General features: G+C 37.3%; 1 protein-coding gene across 5 annotated transcripts in view; it reads right to left on the bottom strand.

Moving 5' to 3' along the window:
- Positions 1–26,187, bottom strand: part of zmp:0000001168 (signal-induced proliferation-associated protein 1) — a 77,972-nt gene that overhangs the window by 21,983 nt on the left and 29,802 nt on the right. For 2 of the 5 annotated variants that reach the window (XM_057360960.1, XM_057360787.1), the window contains 5 exons: positions 26,052–26,181; positions 18,646–18,769; positions 5,060–5,158; positions 4,821–4,893; positions 4,572–4,650 (listed from right to left, as the gene is read on the bottom strand). In XM_057360960.1, the coding sequence (XP_057216943.1) occupies positions 4,572–4,650; positions 4,821–4,893; positions 5,060–5,158; positions 18,646–18,769; positions 26,052–26,181 (505 nt within the window). Of the gene's footprint in view, positions 1–927; positions 1,057–1,210; positions 1,242–3,831; positions 3,920–4,571; positions 4,651–4,820; positions 4,894–5,059; positions 5,159–18,645; positions 18,770–26,051; positions 26,182–26,187 lie in introns of all 5 variants that reach the window. The other 3 variants (XR_008964973.1, XR_008964976.1, XR_008964978.1) reach the window with 3 other exon arrangements.

Genomic DNA, 26,187 nt, shown 5'->3' with positions numbered 1-26,187 from the left:
TGTGTGTGTGTAAATCAAGGTACCGTACATCAACACCAAAACCTAATTTAATGACATAAAATTATACTTTAAATTATATCAGATATATCCTTGAATACGTAAAAAAGGCAAATCAGACTGATGTCAAAAATTTGATGTCCACTTGACATCCACACACTGATGTCCATTTGACCACCAATACTAACGCAAATAAAATGTATCCGCTGATGGGACTACAGTGCATAAAGCTAAGTTAACCATAGAGCAGATAAAAAACATTGAATCAATGTTAAAAATTGTTGATTTGTCAATGTTAATGGCATTTAATGTTGAAAACTCTTGATATTTCATCAAATCACCATTATTATGATCAGTGTTTGCTTTAGTTGTGTTCTTGACTCTTCTTCTGTAATCAAGTCAATTCTCTTACAATAAGTGCAATTGTATCTTTAACAAGAACACTTTCGTATTAGTACAGAAAGAGAAAATTTAATAAGGTTTGGATGACAAGTATTAAATAGTTATAAAGTTAAAGGAAAAGTTCATCTTGTAATCAAAATTGTGTTATTATTTACTCACCCACATGACATTCAACATGTTTTAAGACCTTCCGGCATCCTCGCAACACAAATAAAGATAGTTTCGGTGACACCTTTGAGATTTCCAGGCCTCCTCATAGACAACATGGTTATAGTTGTTGTCAAGTATTGTCAAAGTACTAAAGACATCGTTAAATTGGTCCATCCGCTCATAGTGGCTCAATTGCAATGGCAATTTTTTTGAAGCGCACAATTTTGAGATGAACTTTTCCTTTAAGAAGCTTCTATTAGTGTTGATCATGTTAATGTTATGGTAATGCAATGTTATTTCTTAAAATTTAAGCATTGTGAGAAATTTAGATATCTATTTTTACTGGCACACATGGACATCAACATTCATCACACAAACCTCATCAATGTTGACAATCATCAAACTAATACAGATCAACCGCAATGCATGCTGGGAGTAGTGACGATCGTAGACATCTGGGGGCCCTAAGCAAACCTTTTTGAAGGGCCGTTGTCATAAGAGTTCAAACTAGATATAAACAAATAAAAAATAATAAATCAATTAACACACTTAAACGAATAAAGACTGAAAGACAAAAAAAACCATTAAACTGACAGTAAGAACAATTAATTCTAAAATAAAATTCACATATTTTTTTTTTGATATGTAAATTATTCTTTACCTTAATTAATACGTGGCTTGGAACCATCTAGCTGTAAAAAAATATAACACGCAAATGTGGTGTGTTTTTCTAACCAAATCAGTGATTAACAAAAATAAAGCATGAAACATATAGTTTACTTAATAAAGCTAGGTATACGAAAACACATCAATAATTCTCTAAATGTGATGGCACAAACTAAAAATGACATATTATCATGGGCAAACCAAATGCAGTGGATTGCAGTGGTGTGCATTATAGCTGAGACTCACATGAACACTGTAGTTGGTTTTGGGCCTGTAAGTCATTCCCTCTAAATGCTATTGAGCTTTAAATATTCATATATCCTTTGTATGAACCCATATAGTAGATGGGTTTAATATACACAGCAAAACACATAGCAATATTTACATATGATTTGACAGTTTATTGTAAGAAATATAAAAAAATCAAAAGGTGTGCATTATAGCTGACACCCACATGAACACTGTAGAGCTGGTTTTGTGGTTATTCCCTTTAAATGCTACTGAAGTTAGAAACGCGTATTAATGTGTATGTAACTTTGTGATCACCCACAGTGGTCCATAAATTCACGAATATCAAACATCCAACGTCAAGCAACTTTAGTGCCAGTGTTTAAATGCTGAATTTGTAAATACGTTCTTGCACAATTTAGCAAAAACAAAATAAGAGTTTAAAGTAGTACAAAAACACACGCCTCTTGTTCTTTTGCTTTGCGTTTGTGGCGTTTCTTCCCACAAGTTATAAAAATAGCGTCTTAATTGTTTACAATAGTGTTTTGATTTGGTACTCAAGGGGCCCCCTGGTGGTTTAGAGGCCCTACGCAACCTGCATAGTCTGCGTATTGGAAGGATCAGCTCTGGGGCCTCATGTACAAAGACTTGCGTTGATTCCATACTAAAACATTGCATACGGACAAAGCTGTAAATGTGCATACGCACAAAAAAACACACGCCAGACATGAAGTTGGCGTGGAGGAATGCACATTCTCACGTTCATTTCACTGTTAGTACATCTGACCGTGAGCGTGAAAGCTGGCGTACGCAACATTTTTGTGCATACGCAGCGTTGATACATGAGGCCCCTGGCTGGGAGTCATGGATGAGTTTTGAACTATGATGTTACCCAGCATGCATTGCAGCATAAACATTTGTTTTGTTAATTGTCACCATTGTTGAGTTTCATACACTGATTCTTGATGTCTAGCAGGGCTGTGCAAAGTCAGAATTTTAATTCAAATAAATGAATTAATTACAGGAAGAGGAATTGACTTCATTGCAGTTCAGAGAAGTTCATTATTATCACATATCAGTGAGATTGTGATATTTTTAACATACATTTTCCTTCCTCCCAAAAGTACAAACACTAACATTAAGCATACATTCCCTTAATGTTGAATAATTAGCAATATCTTAATTTCAAAGTAATCAAATGAAACAATGTTTTGTTAAATGCAATTATCATTTATTAAAGTACTTTACAGGGTAACGTTGTTGCATCTAATGGTCAACAGTTCCTCAAATGTTTTGTCATTGAGGTGGCATCGTTCTGGTCTGAATATCTTGCCTGCAACACTAAATATCCTCTCAACAGGTGCAGAGGAAGCAGGTATGGCCAGATGTTTACATGCAAGTACAGCTAGGCTTGGGAAACATTGTTCTTTCCAGAACAATAAAGGATCGGCATCTGGGAAATGAAGTGCTATCCTATCATTTTCCACAATTTGAAAGTTATTACATTTTTAATGATTTGTTTTATAGAGTATGTTTTTAATGTTAATTTGTGGTAAAAAAATATATGCCTATTTACTATAATAAAGTATTGTGTACATAAAGTCAATACAATAATATCTGTATGAAATTCATGTTGTAATCATATGTAATATACTGTATACTGTAAAGCTTCGTTGTTAAATACACCTTAATTATGTATCATGAATTTCTTTGAATTTTATGGAATTCCAATTCTACTTCCTGCAATTTGAATTTGAATTGCAATTCAGCTTCCTGTTTGCAATCTCAATTCAAATTCTAATTCTAATTCAAATTCAAGAATTGTATTGGAATTTAGGGGTCATTCTCAATTCAATTCTGAATTTTATACAAGCCTGTTGTCTAGTTGATTCAGCTTGTTGGCAGTTTTTTGAGTATATCCTGAGGTTATGACAGTCAACACATTGTTTTAAACCCAAACTCTAGTATCACAGAATTCTCTCATCATTAACACAACCCACTCAAATTTATTTAGGCAATTTCAAAGTGATTTTATCACAACAAATAGATTGCCAAAAAAAAATTAAGGTTACAAACAAGAGCCAAGAGCCTAACTAAAGCAAACACTGATAACAATAACGATAGATTTTGAAATAAAAAATGCAACATAGGTGCATTGACCAGCTTTTTTGATGTCAAATTGACGTCAAGTTTTTGATGTCATTCTGATTTGCATTTTTGACAATTTGGAGTAAATTTGAAGTTTTGTTTGATGTCAATTTTACGTCTTTTCAACATCAAGGAGCCCGCTGGAATGTCTTTGAATTGCTAAAGTTAATCACCATTTAATTTTTTATGAAGCGAGAACTGTAGTGCATTTTTTCTCATGAAATCTCATGCTCTACTTGCCTTAACTGCCATTGACTGTTAGTGTTGAGAGTGGGCATGGCTGCCCAAAGTCCCTCCAGCATTCTTCTCATCTCCTCTGTTCACCCTGCTTAATGACAAGACAGGTTTCTTTTGCTTGTCCCAACCTACCTCTACGTCCCTGTTTGATTGGCTCTTTGAAGTAGCGGTGGCATCCATCCACACGGAGACGCGCATAGCTGTATATGTAAAGATTTTGTATCGTATCTGAGTTTCGGCGTTTTGGGAGCCTGAAACCGCTATTTTTTAAACCGGGTCCCAGAGTGGATAAATCTGAATATGCCGCCCTTGCGTTTTCATGTGTACAGTACAGCCGATCAGTATATAGTTTTAAATAATGATGTCATCACCCCAGCGCGCACAGTTTATGCGCATGCTCCAAGTCTTCTTCTCCGTTCTTAGTGTATCATTGTGGCAGAATTACAGCGCCACATACTGAATTGGCATGTATACTACATCGTTTTGAGTCGGTTTTAGCGGTTTCGTGTGTACACAGATATTTCTTGTGACGACGCCGTGAAAAGGAAAAAAAAGATCGGATAGGGAAAGCTCTGGCTTCGTGTGGATGTGGCCTAAGAGGGCTAGGACTGGACGATGTAGATATATAGATATGGATGGGTGGATATGTTTAATGAGAGTAAAATGGGTTAGTGTGTGGATAGTATAATGAGAGAAGGGCTCGGGCAACATTTGACATGACTAACCAACAGTAGAGAAAGTACCTTTTGGAGGTCATCTTGTAGTCGTTTCAACATGTCCTCTAACTGGGACACCTTCTCCTCAAGGTGGCCGGGCGAGTCGCTGCAAAGGGAAGGAGAGAAACAGTACACAAATAAGCAATCCTTTTTTCAACCTTTTAACTTTTTATTTCATATTCCAAAACTGGCCTTGAGTTTACCCATCAAAATGTAAGAGCAATTGTTTGAGTTTTATTACCAGTGTAAAAAAATGGCTAACACAGTCAATCTCACCTGTCCTTTATGTCTTTAAGCCCATTTTCAGTCTGCGTTGTACTCTCTGGTGTGCCATCGCCTGCCTTCCAGTCTGAAACCAAGTATTACATAACATTATTAATACTCTAGTTTTTGTCACCGTCACAACCATGCCAGCAGTCCTTAGAGAACAGATTAAGTATACTAACTAGAATGCTAAGATTTATTTAGATTTAAACACCCTTCATATCTCATCTAAAAAATATATTATTTATCACCTTCTCGAGAAAGAGCTTCCAGAATGTTTTGACAGGCACTGGCTAGATTAGAAATAGACTGCCACTCTGCCTCAGATGAATCCGTAGTCTCTGAGAGAACTGAAAGAAAAAAGTGTTTATTACACGTTCTGCTGAACTATACACACTGTACTGTTAGACCTTACCAGCCATTGTCACAGTAATATGCTGGCAACACTGTTGAAAATTAGTGTGTTATGTCAATGAAAAAACTTTATTAAACTGTGCATGTCTATAAAATACCAATTTACCTCACAATTGTGTAATTGTAATGTATTAAGTAACAGGGGTGCAGGAGACATTTTTAAAGTGGGGGACCCAACCGTGAACAAAAGCCCAGATAGTAAAATCCCGATTTGGATCACCACTTCTGGCTTACTGTCAGACCACCATCATCCCACGTAGGGATGAGCAAAGTGCCAGATCGTCCCCTGTAAACCAGCCTTTTATGTCTAAACTTTCAAACTTACACAATACGTTTATAATTTTTGATTGTTATTTCACACTATTTGGGTTAAATGGGCTGTCGTTGATTTTTGAGAAATATAACGAATAAGGAAATAATGAACGCGCTATGCAACATATGAAAAGGAACATGTCTTTATGACAGCAGAGACCAAGCAAAATAAAATGCGAAAAATGCTAATATTACAACAACAGCATATCGAATCAAAGCAACCATGGCGTCAATTTTCAAAGGGTCTTCAAACCCACCAAACAAAGGCATGTCCAAATGACGTCTTTTCTACATCATTGGTGACGTAGAAGAGACGTCCCCTGAGGAGCCAGAATGAAAGTTTTTACAACGTCTTTTTATGACGTCTTCTGGACTTCTGATTTTGATGTTCAGGTGATCTATATAATTGCATTGAATCAATATCACTTTTGCACCTGCAATTAATGTTGAAATCTATTAAACCACCATTATTGTGATCAGTGTTTGCTTTAGTTGGGCTCTTGACCGTTACATTTCACTTATAAGTTAGGTTTTCTTTGGCCATTGAGATAATGTGTTAAGATACATTTGTTGTGGCAAAGCAAACAAAGCTAAATGAATAATTAGTGTTGGTTCACAATATTTGTAGTGGAATGACTACGCTCACTAGCCATAATTGTGTTGTATTTTTGTGCAAGTTATTATTGTGGTATGCAGTGATATGGATGTAAGATTTTTTTAGGAATTATTCACAAACTATTAAACAGCTTGATGAATTAGACACACATAGACATGAAGAATCAATGTATGAAACTCAACAATGGTGACAATCATCAAACTAATTCAGATAAAAAGATCAACTGCAATGCATGCTGGGAGTCATGAATGAGTTTTGTACTATGATGTTACCCAGCATGCATTGCAGCCTGAGGCTTTCTTTTGTTGATTGTCACCATTGTTGAGTTTCATACACTGATTCTTCATGTCTATGTGTGTCTAATTCATGAAGCGGTTCAACAGTTTGTAATTCCTAAGAAAATCTTCTATCCATATTACATGCAGTAACCTCATACCACAATATTAATTTGCATATAAATACAACACACTCACAATTACTGAGCATATTCATTTTAAAATAAATATTGTAACACAACATTTTTTATTCATTTAGCTTAGTCTTCCTTGCCATAACAAATGTATCTTAACTCTTTGTTTCAATGGCCAAAGAAAACCTAATTTATAAGTGAAATGTAACGGTCAAGAGCCCAACTAAAGCAAACACTGATCACAATAATGGTGGATTAATACATTGTGATATTGATTCAATGCAATTATAGAGATCACCGGAACATCAAAATCAGAAGTTCAGAAGACGTCATAAAAAGACGTTGTAAAAACTTTCATTCTGGCTCCTCAGGGGACGTCTCTTCTACGTCACCAATGACGTAGAAAAGACGTCATTTGGACATGCCTTTGTTTGGTGGGAAGGGTCAAAGGGGAAATCCAATAACGCGAGTCATATCGCATATCTTGTTAACCTGAATGCTCAAAGTAATTTTACTCCTGTCAGTCTTAGAGTCCTTGCATTGGCTTCCTGTCAGGTACCGTATTTATTTTAAAATCCTTATGTTAACATTTAAGGCTTTGCATGGCCTGGCTCCCCAGTACCTGGCTGATCTTTTATCACCTTACATACCATGTCGCAATCTGCGTTCTTCTCAAAGTGGCCTCTTAGTTATTATTCACAGGACACGGCTTCGCTCCATGGGTGACAGAGCTTTCTCTTCTTATGCTCCTAAGCTCTGCAATGCTCTCCCGGCTGACATCAGGGAAGCAAATTCACTAGCAACTTTTAAATCTCTTCTTAAAACATTTTATTTTACGATTGCTTTTGCTTGATTATTCATGTTATTTTGTATTGTTTATTGTATAACTTTTACATTTATAGGGTGTTCTTATTGTTGTTTTACCTGATGTGATGTTTGCTGTAAAGTGCTTTGAGAAAGCAACTTTAAAGGCACTATATAAAATAAATGTATTATCATTATTAAACAGATTAAGGGGCTATGTCCACTGAGGCATTTCTGCAGGTGTATGGCGTGTTTTCTCAATTGTTTTCAATGGAAACATCAAGTTTTTTGAAAATGGCAGCAGCTGGCGTTCATTTCCGCAGGCTCAGCACCGGTGCTCAGCATTTTTTTCACTCTCAGCATATCACAGTAACCAATGTGCCTCCGCTTATAAAAAAAATGCTGTTCAAGTGCCCGCAACTGGCGTTTTCAGCCGCGTAAAAGCGCCTCGGTGGATCTGGAGCCTTAGTAATTTAAACTTAATTTTATGAAAAAGTTCTAATTAAATATTTTATACACATTATTCCTTTTTGAGTAAATTATAATGATTGTTTTTGCATAACTTGAAGTTTTGAGTCCAACAATTAATTTCAGTCAAAACATTAATTGGCTCCTTGTTCAATTGACTTAATTTAAAGACGTTAATTGAACACAATTGGTCGAAAAGGATTTCCAGTTCTCAGCATGCTTTGCTTCAGACTGCATTAGTTTTTCATTAAAGTTAAAGACTTGTTAGTGTCTAATATTAATTTTATTTAGTTTGGTGGTTACCATTGATCAGAGGAGTGATGCATGTGCTTAGGCTGAGAAAATAAATCTTGTTTGACCAATAAACAATTACTGTGTTAATGAGTTCTGAGGTTTTTAAATAATTTTAGGTTGATATTCTAGTTTCTTTTTTATAAGAATGACATACTATGTTTGTTTTGACAAACAACAAAATAATAATAATATTCCTTGTATTTTAATTTTAAAACATTGTATAAGAGCAATTCCATGAAAATGTCAACCTTACCGTGAAAAAATAAAGTTTCTACTAAAAGAACAAAATCATTTTTAATTTGTCCATTTAGGCCTGCTTTATATTGTATTAATGTACTTCAATAAACATTTTAAGAAAATTGCCTTGATTTCCCACCCACATCAGGTATACAACAATGCCAAAATTACATTTTCCACCAACCATTTTTCATGCTTTCTGAAGAGGGATCAAAGGCTCCCCTTTTTGTACTTTATGTTTAAAAAAGGCATTTTGCAGAAAGATGAAGGCATGTCTGAAAAATTAATACACTCACTCTGTCTTACTATTACTGCCTTGTGAATTTATAATGGCTATAATTAGGATGTCACAACGCCTCACTGCTGTGTCACGTCCATAACGTTTTAAAGTTTAAGTTTATGTCATATAATAATTACAAATACAAATAACTTGAAACTTAATATACAAAGCCAAATATGTATGTTGATGATTTTAAACAACAATTCATCTCACTTATTTGCTCTGAACAACCATAATAATTCATTACGGGCGTGACAGTTTTAAGCACGTAATAGTGAATCATGTATCACAGACGCAGATGACATGTTGTGATCTGTTTTAAATATCATAATATTTGTAGCCTACAAATTATTTTGTCCTATAACATTTTATAAATTACTAACACAATTAATAACAAATTATGAGAACGTCGATATCATAGGGATATACAGATCGCCACACTGTTATTGTGCTTGCAGCATTCGAATAGCGTTCATCTGATTGTTTACGTCCTACCTTAAAAGGCAAGCCTCTCTAGTTGATGCATTTTCCCTCGCTTTCTTGCCCATGTCCTGAGAGACACTAGCCGGGTTTCCATCCAAAATTGCGAATTTAGTTAATGCGCAAAATTGGAATATCGCATGCATAAAACATTTGCGAATAAGCACAGTTTCCATCCAACTAGTCAACCGTCACTTCCTAATAAACTGCCACTAAATATCAGTAAGAAAAGTAAGAGAAGTCACTGAATATAATAATTTTCATAATACTTGCGCAAGCAGACGATTACGAAACACATTAAATGCGGTGCTTTTGTGGATGCCTGCTGTTTGGGAAACACAGTCGTGATAGTTCTAAGAGGCAATTACAGAAATACTTTGACGACTTTGCTCAGGCATTTAAGAATGACCATCACAACATTTCTGATGCTGTGTAACAAGATCATTACTCTAGTTAGTCAGGTTACGCCGTCTTAGTGCAATTACAGACTTTTTGGAGGAATTTATTCGGCAAATGCGTTTCCATCTCCCATTATTCGCATTAACCCTTTTTCGCAAAAAAGAAAAACCACCTCAAGCGAGCGTAAAAACTTTTTTGCGAATTAAGGGTTTTTAATTCGAAATTTGCCATTTCCATCACTCGTTTATGATGCGAAACTTCAAAATGCGAATAAAACCAGAGTGATGGAAACCCGCTTAATGTCGCGTCTCAGTGCTCAGTCACTGAACGCGATATCCGCGCTCCAAACGCGCTGCATGCGCATCTTTAAAAGTACACAGAAAGCGAGCATATTCGCGCTCTAAACGCGCCGCATGCGCATCTTTAAAAGTACACAGAAAGCGAGCATATTCGCGCTCCAAACGCGCCACATGCGCATCTTTAAAAGTACACAGAAAGCGAGCATATTCGCGCTCTAAACGCGCCGCACGCGCATCTTTAAAAGTAGGGCCTACACAGAAAGCGAGCATATTTGCGCTCTAAACGCGCCGCATGCGCATCTTTAAAAAGGCGAGCATATTCGCGCGCCTCTATAGCAGATCTTTGAAAGTACAATGAACGCGAGATTATCCGCGCAAACGCCGCCACTCCGTCACGGTCTCCTTGAACGCAGACGCTGGTTACACATTAATAATATGTGAAACCATATAATTTGAAGTGTGGCTGTTTTGTATGAAGTTGATGAATTTTGCAGCCGAATCTACTGATATCTCGGAGGACAACATCCGATATCCATTTGCAGTCTCTGATTGTGGTTGTAAAGCATTTGTTAATGATTTTCCATAGTCGGGTAAGTGCCGGTTTCAGAGCTGTCACGACCGTAACGGAGATATGTCACGGGCGTACATTGTTTTTTCCTTATGAATGCAAACAGATTTATTAAAACAAAATCAATATTTCATGTTATATAAAGAGCCATCCCTTCTCCATTTGTTGCGTGTTATTGCTTTTGGTTTGTGCATTTTAATTCACAGAATTTCAACAAAGCTTGCTGTCTCCCAAAAACGTGTGTCTTTTTTTGTCACGTCCATAACGCATTATTTTTTCCTTTTTTTTAAACAGAAAACTCTTGCATATACTGATTTTTTTCTGATGTCTGCACTCTATTGTTAGGGCTGTAGACAAATATAAACAGATGGTTCAATATATTGGTAACAAATAAATTTTCTGGGAATTTAAACTTCAAGTTTTGACTGCAATTGTCACATCCATAACGCTGGAATTAGCCATAAGTGAAACATATTTTAATGCATAAAGTTTCTTAATGTAAAACCGTGCTCTTAAGAAATGTTTAAAAAAATTGAATGGTGACAATAAAAGAATAATGACAGTTCTGAGATTAATCTCTTGCTCATCTTGAGTTGCATAAATCATGGTGTTTGATTTGCGCATGAAAAACTAAAAAATGTGTATAATGCAAGTTCTATTAAAAGTAAGTAAAACATTAAGTAAACCAGATAAAAATATGTCTTTGTGTACGTATAATATGTAGAGAATTTAGCATAAGCCAAATGGTCGGAGTCATTGAAAGAAGAACCATAAACTCTCTCTCTTTTGGTCTTTTGATGTTGATATCAAGAAACCAGGACAGAGTCAGATCTAGATCCAGGGGGCCTGGACTTGGGTTGGTGCTCTCACCGAATGTGTTGATAACCCCTTTTGTTTCTCTGTGGGATATTTTACGATTCCTAAGCTTCAAAGCAGAGGTGGGAAGTCTCTCTGTCTCATCTGAAACTTAACATCTGAGGCTAACCAGAGAAATTTCTCTGACAAATAGGAACTTGTGTGACTCAACTGTCCTTTTCTATAAATATATCTAAATATCTAGGTTATATGTTGTCGCTCTTGCCATTTTTAAATAATCTGTAATTGTTAAATAGGCAAGTTAATTCAGGCTTTGTTTGTATTCGTACCTCCGAATGAATCATGACTTGATGCAATTCAAACCTTAGCATATTTGATATATACTGTACATGTTTGTCTTTACAATTCCTCCTTGTTTATATACATTGTGTGAACATAGAACATTCTCTTTTCATTATGTTATAATTTGGAATGGTATTTTGAAAAGTTGCCAGGAGGTCATAAAGATGCAAATTAGCTGTTGAGTGGACAAAGAACCTCTTCCCTGCTCAACTCTGATTGGTCGATTCAAACTCAGGTGGGCATGCCCTCTCATGAAGTTAAATATCGAGCCTGCTCTGAAAAGACTCTTCTCTCGCCTTTTTACTTTCCTGCCCTCATCAGAACTTGGTTCGCGGCGTCTCTTCGGAGACTGCCCCTTTCCGAAGGAACAATGGACCTCTGCTGCCACGTGGCTAAGCCATGCGGCCGATCACGAGGCCCGGAACTTTCCAGCTGGACTGCGTTTTGAAACCTTTTGAACAATTCCATCTCTACACGCTCATATGGATATTGGTCCAGCACAGAGCTCGCAAGTATCCGATTCTATACATAGAATAGCTGCATTTAAGTTCGTACCTCTTTGTTAAAGATGATTTTTATTGGTATTCAGAAATCGCTGCCATGCCCTCTCTCTCTCTCTCTCTCTCTCTCACTCTCTCTCACTCACTTTATCTCTCTTTCTCTCTCCGCGCTCCCTAGCGCGTTTGTGTTTCATGTATTGTTTGTGTTTATGCGATCGTCATTGTTTTTTTTACCATGTAGAGTAGAGTTTAATAAACAACCATATATATTCATTTGTGATGGGTTTTCTGTATTCACGCTCACAAACTTGGTCCCCTTTACTGTGTTTCGATTTATGTTACCTTTGCTCTAAATCCTGTTTGGTAAAGTCACGTTACTTATGGCCATGAGATAATGTAAAGTACTGTATATAATATCAGTGATGCATTCGCTGGACGAATTCATACAAGTATTGTTATGCTTTATATTACTAATCAGAGACCGTAAAATATGTATATTTGATCACGTTTATTATACGTATTTTCCTTTGAGCTAAACTAATTCCTTGACTGAAATTGATGTTTTAAATAACTCATTTCATGGATGTGATCTTGATAGATCTGGTGGAGAACCATATTTGGTGAGCTTATCTCATCATTATTTTAACTAGCTAAAACCGCTACAAATGTAATTTGTATACGTAGAAGGATAAATAAAAATTTTAAGTCACACTAACTGAAATTTTTTTTTACTTTAACAGTAATCATCAAAATCCGAAAGTTCTGCTTACTTAAACCAATGAAATAAATGTGAGAAACGTATTATGATTACAGATTTATAAATTTGAATTTGCTGACGTGTTACGTTTTGGCAAATGACGTCATTACGTTAGTAAAAGAATCAGTTCATTCAAGTGCACTCTCTGAAAAATCCAGTTCGCAGAAAATAACTGGGGCCTCATTTATCAACAGTGCATAGAAAAGGTTCTATATTTTGTCCTACGAATGAAATGTAGACTGTGTCTAAGTACAAAAAAATCTGTATTTATCAAACATGTCAGTGGTGGAAAGTAACGAATTACAAATACTCAAATTACTGTAATTGAGTAGTTTTTTTCAGGAATTGTACTTTTTTAAGTAGTTTAAAAACTGTGTACTTTTACTTTTACTTGAGTACATTTTTAGTGCTGTATTGGTACTTTTACTGCGCTTTTTTTCCTCACATTGTCGTCGCTACTTTATATGTTTAATCTTCCTTTAACCTAATGCCAATTTAGGTTACAAATGTTTAGCATTTTTTACATGCAGTATTTGGGGCTCTTATTTATTAATTTCTGCATTGTGGGGCCTAGTACACATGATTGAACAGTGTTGGAAGTGCATAAATGGTTTTACCTGGAAAACTGAGCTCATAACAGACAGACAGACAGACAGAACAACACATTGAATGGTTATTTTGTCTGAGTTGTATCCAGTTATAGTAAGGTAAAGATGTGTTTTGTTATAAGTAGCTATTTTCTATATAAATCTCCAAATTTGATTATTAATAATTATTCTTAATTCATTAAATAACCCCGACTAAAAAGTAACGAGTAACTACTGTAGTACTCTGAGTAGTTTTTGAGAAGAGTAATTTTTACTTTTACGCAATTACTTTTTTAACACCAGTACTTTTACTTGTAATTGAGTACACTGTAAAAAAATTCCCTGTTAAATTACAGTAAACAACTGGCAGCTATATTTGCCAGCACATAGCTGTAATTTTACAGCATACCTACTGTAATCTGCAACAACAGTTTATTACTGTAAAAGACATTATAATTTGCACAATATAATAATGTTATTTTACATTTACATTTGGCAGACGCTTTTATCCAAAGCGACTTACATTGCATTATCCTATACATTTATACATAGGCATGTGTAATTTTTGTTTAGATTTTTGTGGGCACAAAAGTGATATTGATTCAGTTCCATTAACATTCAGGACTTGCAACCTGACTTGGACTCGCCTCTCTTGACTTGGGACTTGATTGGGACTTGAAAACAATGACTTGGTCCCACCTCTGGTAATAAACAATTAATGGAAATCACAGCAGGAACACTAAAATAACAGTATTATATTGTGCAAATTATAATGTCTTTTACAGTAATAAACTGTTGTTGCAGATTACAGTAGGTATGCTGTAAAATTACAGGTATGTGCTGGCAAATATAGCTGCCAGTTGTTTACTGTAATTTAACAGAGATTTTTTTTACAGTGTACAATTTCAGCAATGTAACAGTACTTGTACTTAAGTACAAATTTCCAGTACTCTTTCCACCTCTGAAACGTGTGCACACGGTTCTTAAGCACACCAGTTAGTAATCATTGTTGATAAATCCCACATGTTCTTAAGTGCCATGCTCGTTCACATTCACACTACATTTTCTGCGTAAGCATGCTCAGAGGTATGCTTATATTTACATACAATTTTACGTATAAGTACAAGTTGGTAGATCCCACACTTTGCGTGAAACTGTGCTTACTGTGTATGAGATCCCCATCACCAAGGTTGAAAAGTTGGAACGGCTGAAAAGCATACAGCTGAAGCAGTGGCTTGGAATTCCACGTTGTTTAAGTTCCATCTGACTTTATGGACATGGCAAGTTGGAAATACCAATCATAGGGCTCATGGAAGAGTTAAAATGCACCAAAACAAGGCACGTCATCACCCTAAATGAATCCGAGGATGCAGTCATTCGAACAGCGGCCCCCCGGGTGGTAGTGGGAATTAAGTGGACTCCATCAGAAGCTGTTCAGAGTGGAAAGTCTGCGCTTCAATTCAGAGATGTGATTGGACAAGTAAAGCATGGGAGGGCAGGGTTTGGAGTCATCCCAAAAACTCCTCTGTGGCACAAAGCAACATCAGTGCAGAAGAGACAGTTAGTGGTAGAAGTCAGGAGGAGGGAGAGCGACATGCCAACGCCGTCTCAATGGCCAAGCAGGGGAGATGGTCCAACTGGGAGTGCCTGGAGAAGAAAAAGCTCAGCTGGCGTGACATCTGGCAGATGGAGGGAGCGTGGCTGAGTTTTGTCAACAGAGCCACATACGACCTGCTACCCTCCCTCCAAAATCTGAAAGAGTGGTATGGAGAAGATCCCGCTTGTTCCCTGTGTCAAGTACCTGCACACCTAAGGCACATTCTATCAGGGTGTACTACAAGTCTCACCCAAGGGCGCTATACTTGGCGGCATAACCAAGTACTCAAGAGAGCTGGCATCAATACTGGAACAGAAGCGAACCACCACAAACATCGGCAGGACAGGTCAACTTCACAAATTTCGTACTAGCTGGCCAACATCAAGGGCATCGTATAACACATAAGGATGCATGTATTCTGCAGTCAGCGAGGGATTGGAAATTGGAAGTGGACCTTGATAAGAAGCTTGTGTTTCCCCCAGAAATAGTGGCTACAACACTCCGGCCAGACATGGTCCTGTGGTCTCCAACAACAAAGCTAACATATGTTGTGGAATTAACAGTGCCATGGGAAGATGAGGTTGAAGAGGTTTATGAAAGGAAAAGGAACAAATATTCCAACCTGGCAGCTGAAGCATCCCAGAACGGCTGGAAGACCAGCATCTTCCCAGTAGAGGTGGGATGAAGGGGATTTGTTGCAACATCTACCACCAGTTTGCTGAGAAAAATAGGTGTGAAAGGTCGCTCTCTCCAACAGGCCATCAAGTCCATGTCAAGTGCTGCCGAAAAAAGCAGCAACTGGCTGTGGATCAAGCGTAAGAATCCCATCTGGGCAGCAAGGTAGAGATAGATGGTATGCGGTCAGGCGTAGGCCCGACTCAGGGAGAAGGACGCCGCTGCCATGCAGAGCCCATCAGGGATATAGAGGGTATGGCATGGGGGGGTGTACCTGGGACGCTGGGTACACCGTTGAGCCTTCTGGTGACGTTGTGGGCTTCAATCAACGAAACGTCGATGAAGCAGGGTGCCCACCTGATGACCCCAATGACATACCTTACCCTCCTTTTTCACCACTCCGCACCGACTGGTACTATCAAGAGTTTTCTACTAAAGGGATTGAAACATCTAGTTCTATTAGCTTTACTTACGCACTCACTACGCACACATTTGTGCATACGCGCTGTTGATAAATGAGTCCCTTGGACTTTCCATCACTACACCTTACCCAAACTTAAGCCCAATCCCAATTTCGGTTTCTACCCCTTACCCCTACACTTTCCCCTACCCCTGTGTTTAGCATGTTCACGTGAAGGGTGTCTCGGTTCTCTCTTTTTGGTTGGAGGGGTAGGGGTAAGGGCCATATAGCCCTTCAAACGATGATTTTTCGGGACCTCACTTCAAACGAAGGGGTATGAAATTTTCCAACATGGCTGCTCATGCGAGTATAATGTAAGCCAGTGGTTCTCAACAAGGGGGGCGCAGAGGTACTGCAGGTGGGGCGCGACGGTTCCCCAAAACCCCAACCTTTGGAACTTGATCGTAAATGCACAGAGGAGTTCAGAATGCGCGTGAAGGGAGTGGCGTGTAAATAAAGTGCCTTTTCATATATTTCTGAACTTGGATGGCTGTTTAAAGCGGTTGACAGTTATTAAAGATGTAAAGCTCTATTTTCGACAGGCAAATGACACTACTCCGCGGCTGTATTATTAACTACTGAAGGGTAGTATCATCCCAAATGGAATACTAAACGGTTTTATACTAACCGGAAGTATATCGGTTTCCCAGGCGAGTGCAAATTACGTCAATCACACGGCACAATGCATGTGAATAAAAAAAAACTTGTACATTGTACATTTAATATAGTTTTCATCTGTTTTGCCCAGCAATACTTTCCTCATCATCAGATTGAAGTAAAGTGTCCACAGTTCCACACTTAATATTTTCGTTTGAAAAAGTGCATCATCCACCCAATCAACACATGAGGTCACGCAATGATCACAGCGATGTCACCATCAGCTTTCAGAATACTCAGGATGAGGTCAAAAAGTAACATCACAGCAAACTCACTGTGTGCTAAAACTGTGATCTTACTATTGTACTGTGAGCTTAAAGGTTTAAATGTGGCTGGTTTGTCATTTGAAGTCACCATTATGTTGATGAGTGTTTGCTTTAGTTGAGCTCTTGACTCTAGAACCCAACTCAGCTTTCTCTAGATGATGTGACTGTGTGTTTACTGTCTAGAGCACATTATTATATTGAGTAATGTTAAAGGAGTCTTGGATGTTAATATAATTATGGGTTAATGTTGATGTGAACTTTGTCAATTTGTGTGATAGTAGAGAATGAGATCCAGCTGTTTTGAGATACTTAGAAATTACAAAGGTCCCAAATGCGTGATTAACAAAAACAAAACATGATAAATATTGTTTACTCAAGAAAGCTAAGCATATACGAGATGCATTGCAGTTGATCTGTTTATCTGAATTATTCTGTTGATTCTCACCATTGCTGAGATTCATACACTGATTCTTGATGTCTGTGTGATTCTAAACTATTTATATATATATACACACATCCATTTTTCACAAATCTTTCTAGACATTAAAGCACAATCAAACTCCCTGATCTTATAATGTTTTTTCAGGATCAACAGCACAGCACTCAATCCAAACGAAAGCAGTGAATCAATTTATAACGTTACAGTGGTTTCAAATGTACCCTACTAAAATCATTTGATAAGGTCCTTAGTTGCACTGCCATTATAAGTGCACTGTAAAAGCACACTATTGCCTTTCAGTAGTGAAAGTCAAGGGTATAGAACCCAACTCAGGAAAACACTGATCACTATGATGGTAACTTTTTGTTAGCTGGGAACATTCTTAAAACATTAAAAATGTTTTTAAAACGTATTCAAAAACATTAAAAAAGGACCGTTCTTACAACAAAGTTTTGTTTTGTTAGTATTTGGCCCAGATGGAAAATATAGAACTGTGGGAAATATACAGTATGTGTGACCAGTCATACATTTTGGCTGAGATATGGTTATGCCATGGGCTGTATGTGGCCAAGTTCTGGCAACCAGACCTGGTCCACTCATGGACCGAAATTCATTGCCATATGTGGACCAAGTGAAAGTGGGTTGTGTGGCCCAAATCACTGGGCCAAACCAATTTTGCTACCTATCTGCTCTTTGATGAAACAGGAGGAATACTTTAGCATAGGTTAGAGAACTTTAATCTAAACTATCAATCTTTTATTTAAATTAGTATCGATCCGATACCAATACCAGGATCGATCCGCCCATCCTTAGAGAAATAGCAAGGATTCACTAAAAACAAGTAAACTTTTTGCCGTAATGCCACCCATAGCTGGAACCTGCTTTGACCCTATCCCTTCTCATCTCCTACAAGCTCTGTCTCTCTGTCCCAACTACCTGAACTTACACACATTATAAACTCATCCATTACTATGGGAACTGTCCTCACTTCATTGAGGCTGGCTAAGGTAACCCCACTGCTCAAAAAAAAAACTAAAAGAACAATCAACCCCCTCAGTAGTCAGTAATTATAGACCAGTCTCACTCCTTAAGAAACTAGACAATTGTAATTTTTTAACTATGATGTTCCATAGTGACATTCAGAATAAAGAAAATAATTACTTTTGGTGATGGAGTTATGGAGGCTCAGAGCTCTGGAGTTTCTTTCTGCTCTTTCCATGCTGGCAGTTCGAAGGGTCTCATCACTTACTGATGGTTGTTCTTCAATCTCCTGGTCAGGTCCACACTAGAGAGAGCAAAAGCAAAAACGACTAAAAAAAACTTAATGTATTAACTAAACTATGTTGGCTTGACAAATCCTGGTCTGAAAGTTTAAAACTGTTTCAAATGCTTGAAGTCCGGACGTTATTCTCTAAAATAGCTTTTTATATTACTATATCTAATCAAATGTTAGTAAAGCAGATTAAGATATTATGTAAGCATGATTTAGCATGATGTTAAAAAGTAACAACATGTTTAGCATGATGCTAGCATTTTTAGCATGAAGCTAGCTTGTTATCATGTTTGTGTTTAATCATGCTATAAGGATGTTTGCAGGCACAGTGGGTAAGACTGGATTTATTTATTAAAAGTTTATAAGTCATTCTATTCATAGCATTTTTTTTACTCTCCATACTTCCCATACTGTTCTCTTATCATGTTAATATGTGATTTTAGCATATCCTTAAATGATGTCTTATTTACCTAATAACAAATAAATAATATAAATAGTTTTTTGTGTGTGTGACAGAGTATGAAGTAAATAATTATTTTTAGAAAAAGGAATTGTTATAAAAACTTGTTCCCTTACATAATTATGAATGATCTAATCCGTTAACATGGGCACCGCATACGCACTTGCAAACGGGGTATGTGTGAAACAGGCATCTAAATTAACATCTATAATGTGTTTTGTCTCAAGAATAAGCAATATATACATATACACTCACCTAAAGGATTATTAGGAACACCATACTAATACGGTGTTTGACCCCCTTTCGCCTTCAGAACTGCCTTAATTCTACGTGGCATTGATTCAACAAGGTGCTGAAAGCATTCTTTAGAAATGTTGGCCCATATTGATAGGATAGCATCTTGCAGTTGATGGAGATTTGTGGGATGCACATCCAGGGCACGAAGCTCCCGTTCCACCACATCCCAAAGATGTTCTATCGGGTTGAGATCTGGTGACTGTGGGGGCCATTCTAGTACAGTGAACTCATTGTCATGTTCAAGAAACCAATTTGAAATGATTCGAGCTTTGTGACATGGTGCATTATCCTGCTGGAAGTAGCCATTAGAGGATGGGTACATGGTGGTCATAAAGGGATGGACATGGTCAGAAACAATGCTCAGGTAGGCCGTGGCATTTAAACGATGCCCAATTGGCACTAAGGGGCCTAAAGTGTGCCAAGAAAACATCCCCCACACCATTACACCACCACCACCAGCCTGCACAGTGGTAACAAGGCATGATGGATCCATGTTCTCATTCTGTTTACGCCAAATTCTGACTCTACCATTTGAATGTCTCAACAGAAATCGAGACTCATCAGACCAGGCAACATTTTTCCAGTCTTCAACTGTCCAATTTTGGTGAGCTCGTGCAAATTGTAGCCTCTTTTTCCTATTTGTAGTGGAGATGAGTGGTACCCGGTGGGGTCTTCTGCTGTTGTAGCCCATCTGCCTCAAGGTTGTGCGTGTTGTGGCTTCACAAATGCTTTGCTGCATACCTCGGTTGTAACGAGTGGTTATTTCAGTCAAAGTTGCTCTTCTATCAGCTTGAATCAGTCGGCCCATTCTCCTCTGACCTCTAGCATCAACAAGGCATTTTCGCCCACAGGACTGCCGCATACTGGATGTTTTTCCCTTTTCACACCATTCTTTGTAAACCCTAGAAATGGTTGTGCGTGAAAATCCCAGTAACTGAGCAGATTGTGAAATACTCAGACCGGCCCGTCTGGCACCAACAACCATGCCACGCTCAAAATTGCTTAAATCACCTTTCTTTCCCATTCTGACATTCAGTTTGGAGTTCAGGAGATTGTCTTGACCAGGACCACACCCCTAAATGCATTGAAGCAACTGCCATGTGATTGGTTGATTAGATAATTGCATTAATGAGAAATTGAACAGGTGTTCCTAATAATCCTTTAGGTGAGTGTGTATATATATATATATATATATATATATATATATATATTCTTTGGAAGTCTCAGAGTTGTAAAATTGCTTTTGGGGGGAATCTCCTTATTTTGTCAAATTTACTTTTCTTTAAATAAGCTTTTTATAAAAGCAATAAGCCCCGCAAAGCAGTGGGTTATAGTGCGTTTTATAACCGCTAAGGGAATTTTAGATCACAAAGCCCTTAGCTGTTATAAAATGCACTGTAACCTACTGCTTCTTGGGGCTTATTGCTTTATTAGACAGCATAATTATTGCACATGTCTGCCTTAGGCTGGCCACAATAAAAGGCCACTCTAAAATGTTTAGTTTTATCACACAGCACAATGCCACAGATGTCGTAAGTTTTGAGGGAGCGTGCAATTGGCATGCTGACTGCAGGAATTTCCACCAGAGCTGTTGCTCGTGAATTGAATGTTAATTTCTCTGCCATAAGCCGTCTCCAAAGGCGTTTCAGAGAATTTGGCAGTACATCCCAGATAGCAACCAAACCAGCAAATCGTTGCGGCCCAAATCCGGCCCACACCTTACTCCCCATAAGCCCTCATCTGGCCCACATACCGCGTGGAATGATGGCACTTGGGTGGACTGCTCCTGTTTGCCAGGTTTGGGCCACAAGCAAGCCAAAGCAATGCCGCATGTCAGCCAAAAACAAAACAAATAAAGCAGAACTGACCCAAATTTAAACAACACTTCATTTCAATTCTGGCCCAGATTTATCCTAAAACCAACACCTTTCTGTGCCCCTGTTTGACAGAATTTGTATTGAGTTTCATTGTTATTATAGTGATGATTGAGTCATTAGTGATGAACATCTGCTGTTAACAAACACAATCACTGCAGAAAAGATCAACAAAAACTTAAATTAAATTAAATTTACCCAGAGAAACACAACAACTACAACCTGAATACAACCCAGCTAACAAAAGATTGTTATAAGAACGTTCCTTAGAGGTTTTTCATATGTTTGAATACGTTTTAAAAACATCTTTTAATGTTTTATGAATATTACCATCATGGTGATCAGTGTTTCCTTGAGTTGGGATCTTGACCCTTGACCATTACTTTGTTTGACTTGCTGAAATTGTGAGCTTTTAAAGTGCACTTGTTGTGGCAGTACAAACGAGAACCTAGCCAAACGGTGCTAGTATGTCGCGTTTGGATTGAGTGATATGCTGTTGGTCCTGAAAGAACATTAAAAGATCAGAGAGTTGAATTGCATTTTGATGTCTAGAAAGATTTGTGAAAAATGTATGTTTATCAGAACACATTTTAGAATCACACAGACATCAAGAATCAGTTTATGAATCTCAGCAATGGTGAGAATCAACCAACTAATTTAGATAAACGGATCAACTGCAATGCATGCCGGGAATTATGAATGAGTTTTGTGCTATGATGTTACCCAGCATGCATTGCAACATGAAGTTTTCGTTTGCTGATTGTCACCATTGTTGAGATTTATACACTGATTCTTGATGTCTGTGTGTCTACATTCCTTTTTTTTTTTTTTATTTGTTTCAGTTTTCACAAATCTTTCTAGAAAGTCGTAGATAACGTTCTTTCAGGATCAGCAACACAGCAATTTATTCAAATTTAAACATGATAGTAACCTCAATGACCACCAACCAACAACATCTGGTTAGATTATCATTTGCATTACCATAACAAATGTACTTCAAAAGTACATAGCTACAACGGATCTAAAGAGTAAATGTCAAGGGTCAAGAGCCCAACTCAAGGAAAAACTGATCACCATGATGGTGACTTTTGTCAGCTGGGAACGTTCTTAAAACATAAAAAACTGACATTTTGAATATTTTAAAACGTGAAAAGCCTCTAAGGAACGTTCTTATAACAAACTTTTGTATGCTGGGTTGTGTCAGGTTCTAGTTGTTGTGTTTCTCTGAGTAAATTATTTTTTTGTGGTTTTTGTTGATATTTTCTGCAGTGATTCTGTTTGTTAACAGCAGATGTTCATCACTAATGACTCAATCATCACTATAATAATAATGAAACTCAATACAAATTCTGTCAAACAGGAGCACAGAAAGGTGTTGGTTTTAAGATAAATCTGGGCCAGATTTGAAATGAACTGTTGTTTATTTTTGGGACAGTTCTGCTTTGATTTGTTTTTGGCTGACATGCAGCATTGCTTTGGCTTGCTTGTGGCCCAAACCTGGCAAAAAGGAGCGGTCCACCCAAGTGCCGTCATTCCACGCGGTATGTGGGCCAGATGAGGTGGTATGGGGAGTAAGGTGTGGGCCGGATTTGGGCCGCAAATATTTGCTATCTGGGTACACTGTCAGACAAAAAGTGGCAGATTTGTACCTTTAGGGGTAAAATGGCTTGTCACTGGGGCAATACACTCAAAGGTACACATATTGTACCTTTCCACATGGATACCCAGACAGCAAGCAATCATTGAATCAATGTAAAAAAATAGCTGATTGGTCAATGTTAATTGCATTGAATCAATATCACTTTTGCACCTGCAATTAATGTTGAAACAAATCACCATTATTGTGATCAGTGTTTGCTTTAATTGAGCTCTTGACTCTTGAGCTTAACATTAAGTTTTCTTTACTGTCTAACACATGTTGTGGTAAAGAAAACTAAGTTCCAGTGACATCAGGCAATGATTGTTACTTCATCACAATGAGAGTGATATATTATTAATATGTGAACGTGCATTTATGATACAGCTTAAAGAGAATAAAGCAGTGTTATGGACGACTAACAGGATAAATTATTTTCTCAAAACTGTTAGATTTCTGAATCCGTTAGATATGAAGAATCGGTGTATGAATCTCAACAATGGTGACAATCATCAAACTAAATCAGATAAACAGATCTACTGCAATGCATGCTGGGAGTCATGAATGAGTTTCGTACTATGATGTTACCCAGCATGCATTGCAGCATGAAGCTTTCTTTCTGTTGATTGTCACCATTGTTGAGATTCATACACTGATTCTTCATGTCTAACAGATTCAGAATTGCAATAGTTTTGTTAAAATAATTTATTCTGGAAATTGTCCATAAAACTGCTTAAATCTTCTTAAATTGTGTCATAACTCCGCATTCACATATTAATAACATATCACACTCAAAAGTAATATACAGAACTTCATTTTGATGAAATAACGATCGTTTTCTGATCTCACTGGATCTTAGTTTTCTTTGCCACAACATATGTGTTAAACAGTAAAGAAAACTTAACATTAAACTCAAGAGTCAAGAGCCCAACTAAAGCAAACACTGATCACAATAAAGATGATTTGTTTCAACATTAATTGCAGGTGCAAAAGTGATATTGATTCAATGCAATTAACATTGACCAATGTACCCCTAAAGGTACAAATCTTCCACATTTTTTCTGACAGTGTAGAGCCCTGATGTGTTTTATATCCTCATACAGTGCAGACGCAGACAAATCCTCGACCATCACTCGTGTAGTATGTTAAACTGTGCTCCTCATTCACCTCAGACATGCAGAACAGCCAGATACGTATTCTAACGTAAATAACAGGATTCCGCGTCAATGCGGTGCGCCATTGATTATTCATAAAAACACACAGCTCTGTCTAATGCGCCTATTCTTATTTTTCATAGCACTGGTTTTTTTTCAAGTTACTTGTCCGGTCGGCAAAGTAAAATTCTCTCTCACTTGCCCATACAAAACATTCACTTGTCCCGGACAAGCGTTAATGTCGAGCCCTGCTCATTCATGATTCCCAGCATGCATTGCAGTTGATCTGTATTAGTTTGATGGTTGTGAGCATTGATGAGGTTTGTGTAATGAATGTTAATGTCCATCTGTGCCAATGAAAATTCTCGATATCACACTTCTTAAAATTTGGAAACAAAACATTTAACAGATTCAACACTAAAATAAGCATCTTAATTTTGCTACTGATTGATAACAAGGCTTAAGACTAGTCCCAGACTAAAACGAAAGTTTGAGCTCTTCCAACTGAAAATAAATTGCTCTGACATGCCTTAAAATACGTAATTGCCATTGTTCTGTATCAAGATGCACACCAGTAATGTTTCTGTCAACTTTGTACTTGTTGCAACTTGTTGCAAGGCATTTAAATAAAAGTGACTTAAATATCATAATTTAACAAACGCATAGTGCTGGCTTAAGCTAAGACATGTCTGTAAAATCTGGCCTTTAAGCTCAGAAAGTTTAATTGCATTTTACTGTCCAAAAAGATTTGATGCAAATAAAACTTAAAACTATACCAGAATTAAGACAATAACAGACATCAGGAAACAATGTATTGACAGGGCTCTTGACTCATTTTTCCCACTGGTCACACGTTGGTGCGGCCCACTTTCTCAGTTTGTCGCACCAACTTACAATTTGGTCGCACCCTTTTTTGTAGCAATCATAAAGACCTTGCATAATGACCTCAGTTGATGAATCGTTCTGTTAGTTTGTCACTCTGTCTTTTAAAATAGTCGACTATAGACCGCTTCATATTTGCGCTTTAACACTTGCGAGCCCAATAAATCCAAAATAAATGCAAAGGAACTTTGTATTTGTTATGTTATACAGTTGTTATTATTTAGTTTTATATTCAAGTTATATATTGGCTATGAAATGATCTGACACAAATATAACCTTGTCACTCAGTCCTCCTTTATTGCCCTCTTTGCAAAAAGCTGTAATTTTGCCACTGGCCTTCTTTATTTTACCACATAAAATTAAATCAATTTAGCTAGCTCAAAACTCAAAAGTAACTCAGAACTAAATTATTATATATGTGCTTTACTACACATTGTCATAAATAAACGTTAAATACTTAATCTTACTAACCACTCTTGTTAAATGGTCTAAGCACGCTTGTGTTCTGATGTGTTTTGAGTGACTGATTTGATGGGTTCAGTGTTTGACATAGGAGTTGTTTCAACAAAATGAATCGGTTCAAATGAGTCATTACGTCACGAATTGGACATTGACACGCTGTTTATTTTTCACAGCTGTTAGGACATAGCATACGATAGAAGTTAACACGGAAAACACTTCACTGGATAGGATTTTTCCTGCACTAATCACAAGCGCGTCATTCACTACTCATAAATGTTCAAATAAATCTTTGGCACGGCAAAAATTCATTTTATGCACTCGCACCAATGTGACCCTGTGAATTTTTACTTCGCACGTTACAAAAATCAATCCTGTATAATTTACTAGATTAAAGCTTTAATTATTCGAAACTGGCAACTTTCACAAGTAAGATTGAACTAATTATGTGCTTAATTTCGGTGTTTTTAAAGTTAACCTTAAAATGTGTTTGGTGCTACTGGCACTAATGACAACATATAGCATTACTTACCTCTTCCCCCTGCTCCCGAGACACTTTTGGTTTGACTGCCAGTATGAGGTCAGGGGTTGCATCCCTAAGCTCTCCAGGGTTTTCATAGATGTGCTTGTTTCCTTTCTGCCCCACATTATCATATACATGCCTGGCA

This window comes from Triplophysa rosa, linkage group LG1 (assembly GCF_024868665.1).
Source record: "Triplophysa rosa linkage group LG1, Trosa_1v2, whole genome shotgun sequence".
Classification (NCBI taxonomy): domain Eukaryota; kingdom Metazoa; phylum Chordata; class Actinopteri; order Cypriniformes; family Nemacheilidae; genus Triplophysa; species Triplophysa rosa.
The sequence above is the reverse complement of the archived record's forward strand: the minus strand, read 5'-3'. Positions and strand labels throughout refer to the sequence as shown.